Source organism: Apaloderma vittatum, unplaced genomic scaffold (assembly GCF_000703405.1).
Source record: "Apaloderma vittatum isolate BGI_N311 unplaced genomic scaffold, ASM70340v1 scaffold17166, whole genome shotgun sequence".
Classification (NCBI taxonomy): Eukaryota; Metazoa; Chordata; class Aves; order Trogoniformes; family Trogonidae; genus Apaloderma; species Apaloderma vittatum.
In genome coordinates this window covers 33,176-40,765 of record NW_009722458.1, presented here as the reverse complement: position 1 = coordinate 40,765, position 7,590 = coordinate 33,176, and the positions used below count along the sequence as shown (strand labels likewise).

The 7,590-nt window shown below is 51.8% G+C and overlaps 1 protein-coding gene across 1 annotated transcript in view; it reads left to right on the top strand.

Annotated features, from left to right (window-relative positions):
* Nucleotides 1-859: 859 nt before the first annotated feature.
* The window catches only part of CEP164 (centrosomal protein 164kDa), a gene marked incomplete at its 5' end in the record, with an annotated part of 29,657 nt that continues 22,926 nt past the window's right edge, over nt 860-7,590 (top strand). Inside the window, 7 exon segments of the mRNA XM_009871788.1 lie at nt 860-947; nt 1,278-1,389; nt 1,753-1,990; nt 2,821-2,889; nt 4,759-4,899; nt 5,497-5,622; nt 5,703-5,780. Of these exon segments, the coding sequence (XP_009870090.1) occupies nt 860-947; nt 1,278-1,389; nt 1,753-1,990; nt 2,821-2,889; nt 4,759-4,899; nt 5,497-5,622; nt 5,703-5,780 (852 nt within the window).

Here is a 7,590-nt window from a genome sequence, read left to right as displayed (position 1 = left end):
GGGCAGGGGGAGCGGCGCGAGTTCGGTGTGGCGTGTCCTGAGAATATCGCTGCCTGGGTTAGAGACTCGCTTTAGGTAAGGTTATAAATGCGGAGCGGCCCGGGGGCGGTGGAAGGTGAGGAGGGTGGCGAAGCTCGGTCACAGGCAGGGGGGGGGGTGGGCCTGGCCCCTGAATATCAGAGTCATGCTTTATGCATATTATTTGGGGGGTTTTAGGGTGAGTGCTGGCCTGACCTCGCTTCATTGCGTGTTTGAGTGGCAAGACTGGAAAGGACAGCCTGGCCTGGCTCCTGCCCGGGGTCCAGGGCCTCCGTTGTGCTTGTGTGGCACTGGTGGTTGTGCAGCTGGAGGGAGCCTGCTCAGCCACCTGGCCTGGCCCCCCACAGGGCTCATGCTGGCCAAATGTGGCCGTGCAGAGCTACAGCTGGGCGTGTTTGGGCTGGGGCCATTAATTCCTCAAGCCTGGGGTGAATGGATCATAAGGGCCCAGGTGTGATGGGACTGAATCATTGCCTACGCTGTTTGAGTTAAATAACCAAGGAATGCTCTGGAGGTGGGACGCATGTCGCACTAGGGTCCTTTTACAGCTTCTGGAATGTCCTCTGGGATGGTGAGCGAGGCTGAGGCAAGCAGGGTGCAGCGAGGAGCTGCCTTGTCCCTGGGCAGTGCTGGCTCAGCCGGAGACTGCTCTCAGAAAGCTGTGCTCTGCTCTGGGAAAACCACTTTTCCTCTTTCTTCTCTTTCTCATTTCAACCTGTTCTTTTGCTCATTTAAAAAGTGCCTGAAGAAAGTGCTGCTATTGTCTGTGGAAGCCTAAAAGCCTGGGGCGGTGCTGATTGTAACTCCTGTGCTGCATCAGCTCAGCCAGTTGCAGGGAGCCATGACGTGCATTGGGGACCAGCTCATCCTAGAAGATTATGACGAGACGTATGTTCCCACCGAGCAAGGTAACTGATGCCTGTCTTCCCAGGAGCTGCGTGCAAGATGTGGTTCAGGCATGCCAGTCGCTTCTAGGTGTGTTATGAAAATGGGGATTGGGGAGAGTGTTGGTGGAAAGGATAGAATAAATGGGATTTCATGGAAGACTGATTGGAAAGATGAGCATTCTGGTTGCAAAGATAAATGCCGTTTTGCAGTCTGTGCCCCTGCTTTGCCAGCCTTGCTGATGCTTGGTGCCATGTCGGCATCTCTGAGCAGCTCCATTTAGCTGAGGAGTTTGGCTTTGTTGCAGTGTCTGGTGTAAACCGTCTCTGCAGATTTCTCTCCTGTTTTCCTAGAAATCAAGGATTATGCCCGGGAGATTGGAATCGACCCTGACAAGGAGCCAGAGCTGTTATGGCTGGCCAAGGAGGGCATCATGACCCCGTTACCCGCTGACTGGAAGCCCTGGTGAGAGCTCTGCCAGCAGCCGTCTGGTTCCATCCCCGGCCTGCCCCTGCTGCGTGCTGCCGGAGCAGGGTGCCGGCTGCTGCGGTGGGGTGATGCCACAGCAGATGTACTGCGTGTGGATGGGTGAGCTTCGGTCTTTTTGGGGTGGTGGAAGAAGGGGAGAGTGCCTTTGGGAAGGTGAAGTCCGTGAGCAATCTCCTGGAGAGCTGCTTCCCCAGGCTGACGTGTCTTTGGGCTCTTGGAGACATCGTGCTCCTCTTCACTGGGTATCCAGTGGTCGTGTCGTCCGGTAAGGATGTTCTGGTACGTGCAGCTGTATACGTATGTGCTCGCTCATCTCTTCCTCCTGGTTTTTCCATACAGCCAAGATGTCACTGGTGAGATTTATTACTTCAACTTTGCTACTGGCCAGTCCACGTGGGACCACCCCTGTGATGATCGATACAGAGAGCTTGTCATTCAGGAGCGAGAGAGACTGCGGACAAGTGGTGACTTGAAAAAGAAAGAGGAGAAGGAGAAGAAGAAGAAGAAGAAGAAAGAGAAGAAAGAGAAGAAAGAGAAGAGAGACAAGAAGGAGAAGCAGTCACTGAAGCAAGTCTCTGTGAGTAGACTTTGCTTGTAGCGCTTCTGGGCGGGCAGCTGGGCGGAGGGTGAACCAGTAGCTGTGAACTAGAGGGTGGTCCTTTGCTGTCGCTGCTTTGGGGTGCTGGCCTGAGAGAATCTCCAAGGGGAAAGACAGTGCCTTGTGTTGTCGCTCAAGGCGCAGACCTCTTCAACTCAGAAAGCCTCAAGCCTTCACTTGGAGTATTTTCTTCTCTTGGTATGCATATATTTTCAAGTGGGCAGATATTTACACACCTCTCAATACAAAATTGCATATTAAATCAGTATGTATCTCTCCTTTAGATAGATAAGAGTATATATACGTGATATATCTTAGTTACTTGATAATATTTATCTACTTAGGAAGTGCAGCCAGGGATTCTCCTTCCAATGTCCTTCGGTCAAGTGCCCTCTGCTGTTTGGCCCCCTGGGCCAAGGAGCCCTGAGCCAGATCCAGATAGCCAGATTAGAGAAGACGACTGCCTTTGGGAAGGCAGAGGGGGACCGTCAGACCTAAGTGCTGCAACAAGACTATTTACAGGCACGCGGCCAAACAAGCCACATCCTCTGCTCCCTTCAGAGTACGGCAAACGGTGCCAGACCTTGTCTGATGTGGTGACAATTTTAGAGAAAGGCTCCTCTCTTAGCAGCTTTGATGTAGACGTGCACCAAGACCAAGATACACCTTTAGAAATGCGCAAAAAGCTTTGTGATGATTCCGCTGACTCAAGGTCTGACGATTCAGAGGTTAGACCACCAGCGCAACCTTTGTGGGCGTCAAAGAAATCCTGTTCTGAAGACCTTAAGAATGTCGACGCTCTGCTAAAGGGCCTCGAAGACAAAATCCTCGCCTTCGAGGATGAAGAACTGAAAGAAACGTGGAAGATGAAAGATTTGGTGAGTGAGCTTGCCCATAAGCCTCATCATTATTTTGCAGTCGGAGAGAAATCTACAGGACCCGATATGGATGTGGAATTAAGTGAAGGCATATTGCAAGCCAGAGAAAGAGAGAGCACTTACTGGAGGAACGATGAAATGATTCTCTTTGACACCATTCCCGCAGGTGACTGGCGTTTTCAGGAGACAACTGATCTTCCATATGCTCAGGAAGAGCTGAGCTCCCACAACAAGGCATCTGAGAGTAGAAGTAAGAGAAAAGGTCGAGGTGAGGCTTTGGGCCGAGCTGTCTGCCTGTGCAAGGGCAGCAAGACCATCGGCAGATCCTGGAGAAAGGGTTTAAAGCAGGTGGAGCTGTTGGATGTAGGAGCAGATTCAGAAGCAGACAGTAGCAAAGATGTACTGGAGAGCTGCTCCACAGCCCCCCAAGAGATCACAGATCTACTACCCTGCTTCCAGGGGCTCGGTGCAAAGAGATAAGTCCATTAGTCGTTGCCTCAGTGTAACAAGAATTTACTAAATCTCCTGTTCTGAAGGAGAAAAAAATGCCAACCAAAGGGAAAGGTCGCTGTGCGTGATGTTAATTTCTTTGGTCTCTGGTTGCTGGTACCCAGCTGTGGCTCCACGAAATCACTAGCTCAGGTTTCTAATTACCAGCACGTGGTGGTGCTCGGTTAGTTGCTAAGAACTGTGACTATAAATATCGGATAAACTGCAGATTATCCTGGAAGTTTTAATTAGTCTGGTGGAAGTGAGTTTATCTTTGCTGAAGGACAGCTAACATCCTCTGCTCCATACGCGTAGTTAATGACCATCTGTAGAAAATAATTAGCTAAGGCCGAAGCGTGTGATTTATTCTGTTACCATTGCTGTGGCAGCGACTTGGTGGAAGAAGGATCGGTGCCTATTCATATCCCCATCCCCATCCCTCAGTGTGTCAGTGCATTAACTCTTTTTCAGTCTGTAATGCTGTACAGACAGAGAGTGCCGGAGCTGTCGTTGCTGAGTACAGACATATTCTGCTGAAGCACCAGCACTCGGCTGAACCGGCGTGTGGCAGAGAAGAGCCTCGCAGAGTTCGCTTCTAGCTTGACCTGTGCAGCGCATCACGGGCTGAGACTGCTTGGGTGGGGAACTCCACAGAATCAGGCAGAACGGTTGCATTTTTAGGGGAAGGTGACTTGAGAGGCCAAGCGTGCATGGCCCAGGTGAGGGTGTTGGCTGGCTCCCAGGGCTCTTGCTGTGCTTTGAAAGGAAGAGGCGTGTTCAGGAGCTTCTGACGGATGTGCTGCAGCAGAGCTGCCTTCTGCTGCCTCTAACTCTTCCACTGGTGTGGCGTGGGGAAGCAGCCGCGATTTTGGTCTAAAAAGAGGTGCTAATTGCAGCTTGTGGAGAGGAGGAGGCTTCTTGCTGTCAGAGTGGCTTGTGTTTCACTCCTTTGACGCGGCGCGGAGTAGCCGGTTGAACAGCGCGAAGCTGCCCCGTTTGCCCCAGATGGGGGGCGAGAGCCTCTCCTAGAAGGGGACGTGGTACACGCGGCTCTGTCAGCTGGCGCTGCTGCTGCTGTTCTCGCTTCGCTTTTGGAGTGATGCCCATTTGTTTTGAGTTGCCTTGCTGTAAAGTAAATCGCCATATTCGGATGTGTCTTTGGAAGACGCAACGGACGAGTGAATCAACCTGCTATCCCTACGCGTCTCACGTGCTGGTGGTTGCTGGCTGTGGGCTCTCACGAGCAGTTTTTTCAGTGGGGGTGGGTTAGTACGGGCAGCTGGGGTCTGTGCAGGAGGGCGCTTCCTCCCTTTCTGAAAGCAGGGGTGTAAGCTGTGTGCCTGTGCACTCCTGCCAGTGAGTCCCTTCTGCCCTCTCCAGTCCCCAGGCTCCCTGCTCGCACCCATCCTGCCTCCGCTGCGTGACGTCGCCGCGTCTCCGGCCAGCATCCTTCGTGACTCGCTCAAGTCGGATGTGAGGCCCTTGGTGGACTCCAGCCCTGTGCCCAAAGGAGGGAGGCAGGTAAGGCTCAGTCTTCTCTGGGAGCGTGCCCTGGAACGCACGCTTCACAAAGTTGTGTCCAAACAAAGCGTGAGATGCAGTAGGGTAATGTAATCTACTAATGTTTTCATTCAACTATTTGCTGAGGAAAAAAAAAAGAGCGCTTTTCTGGCTGACTGTAAGGTTTACGAGCATGTCAAAGGACTATTTATAGACTGTGGCCTTTGGGTCAGCAAAACAAACATTAAGTGGCAACAAATTGATCTTTTAAAGGAAAACAAAACAATATATGCGCAAAACATTACACAAATCAACACCTTCGCTGAAGGCTTTCTTCTTGCTCTGTTAAGTCTTGTCACTGATGATTTCAGAAAACTTTGGTTTGTTATGGTCTTGTCTGAATCAGCATTTCGAGGCACGGGCAGGTTTCGCGGATGTGTGGGAAGCATGACCTCAAAAAGAGCATATCCTCCCCCGGCTGGATGTGGCCCTAGCACAGCAAGGGTAGCAGTGTGATCCTGAGCGCCTTCCCGGCAGCTTCCTTCCTGCTGCTCGCTGTCCCGGGGGTTTGTGTCTCCCCTTCCTCTTCAGTTGTCCTCTCACTTCCCTTTGTTTTAGATTTTCCAGGCTGCAGAGACCTCTCAGATCACAAAGTTACTGGGCTTGGACTGTGAAGGGAAGAGTTCCTTGAACGTGGCAGTTCTAGATCAAGGGAGAAACAAAGAGGAAGAAAGTGAGAGCGAGGTAGGTGGTGTGCCTTGGCTTTTGAAGCATGTTGGTAACCATGACTTGGTGGTGGCCATCTCCCTTTTTAATTCCTTTAGAGTCTCCTTGGGACAGCAAGACTGTTCAAAAACCTGCACATAGATGTCAACGCGCTGGGAGGCAGTTTTGACTCTGAGGTAGGAATGCGGGCGATGCGAGACAGGCGGGAGAGCCGTCCTTGCCAGGCGAGGAGCTGAAGCACTGCCCAGCCAGTACCTGGGCTGGGGAGTGAGAGCATGGGACAGGTGCCCAAGGGACGAGGCGTGCGTCGTTTGTGAGCAGGAACACCCTGGAGGATTGCTCTGTCGCTTGGTGCCACAGGAATCTTAGAGCCTTTCATGTGGACTGCATGTGGCCACTTTTCTGTGGCCACCAAAATGAAACCCATTTTCTATCTTCTTGCACTGCTGATAGTTTCCATGGCCCAGACCCGGCGTCAGCAACGAGTCTGGTGCGTGTGTGGCCTTGTGCAGACGTTCTGCTTTCAGTGCTGGGGTGCGATCTCTTCCTGAGCTTTCTTAGCAGTGATGAGGCTTAAGATGACAAGGGCACAATGGGAAGTGCGGTGCAAGCAGCTCTGGTGATTTGGCCTGGCTGTTTGCGCTGACGTTAATCCTTTCTCACTGCTTTGAAAATTCTGTTCTACTATCTGAAAGGCAAATTAATTTCTTTTAAAGCCTTTTACAGTATTTCCCTTATCATTTTCGCAGCATACGAAAATTAAGCTGTAAAGTACTTTACTGGAGAATCCATTCACAGTGCTGAGCTGAAGCTGCAAAGGCTTACGCTAAAGTGAATGTGAAAGAGAAAGGGCCCCACTGTCTCGTCTCCTAACAACAAGCAGCCTGTCGGGGCCCAATTCGTCACTGAAATGTTAATGTGTCTGGGAACAAAGGGCTGTCTTGGCTTTTCAGTGCCTCGACAGGGCTTCAGGAATCTATTATGAAATGGCAATTGCTGCCCAACAGCCAGGCTCTGTTAACCCAGATGGGTGATATCTTATCTGATAAGATATTAGTGCCCCAGTGGAAAACGGAAATCTTTTGTAGTTCCATGAGATGGCAGTAGAAAAGCATTCCTGTGAGCAAGCCTCCGCCTGCAGCCTGAGCCTCCTCACAAAAGAAAACGGAGAGGAGAAAAGAATTCATATGGCGAGCCCAGCGGGGGGGAAATCTGAGCGGGGCGAAGTGATGAGAACTGGCTTTTCGGGTAGCCTGCTGATCAGGGTTAGATACCTGTATTCCAAGAAAATAAGCACGTGGTTTTAGTGACTTGCTGCCACAAGGAGGTTGGGTGACAGTGGAGGCTGCATCCCAGAGGGCCCAAGTGTTTGGGAAAGAGAGAAGGGAGATGGAGAGAGATGCTGCCCCCCTCAGGGGGCTGTTCTGGAGTGAGGAGTAAGTCAGTTGGGGAAAAGGCGCTGAAAAGGAAACCCAAGTCAGATGCTGGAGAACTCCAGGCGTGAAGTTTATGTGTAGCAGTTAGGATGCCCTCTTGGAAAGAGAACTGCTTCTGGGCACTGTGGTTTACTTGGCTGCCCGTGGGGTCAGCTTTGTGCTGGAGCCAGCTTTCTGGCCTTCTGAACTGCTGCGATGGAACAGGTGCTGCAGACACCTGAGGCTCTGCCCTGAGATACAGAAGGGCCTTGCTGGAAGGGGTAAGAGGAGGACAAGGCCTGGGAGCATCTCGGGGTGCCTGGGGGAAGGGCCCCACGGCAGCAGAAGCGATCCTCTGGTTCTGAGCATGCAGCTTGGGAGGTTTAGTGCTCTGCCTTCTGTACAGGTCAGTCTCTGGGTAAACACTGGGCGTCGAGTGGGTCCTTCGTGTGGTGGGAAGTTACCACACAAGGCTTCTTCGCCAGATGGAGATGTGTGAAAGGGAGCCGTCTCTGTAAACAAACATTGCGTGACGCGTCTTGTGTGTTACTGCCGCGACTGTGCGCAGGGA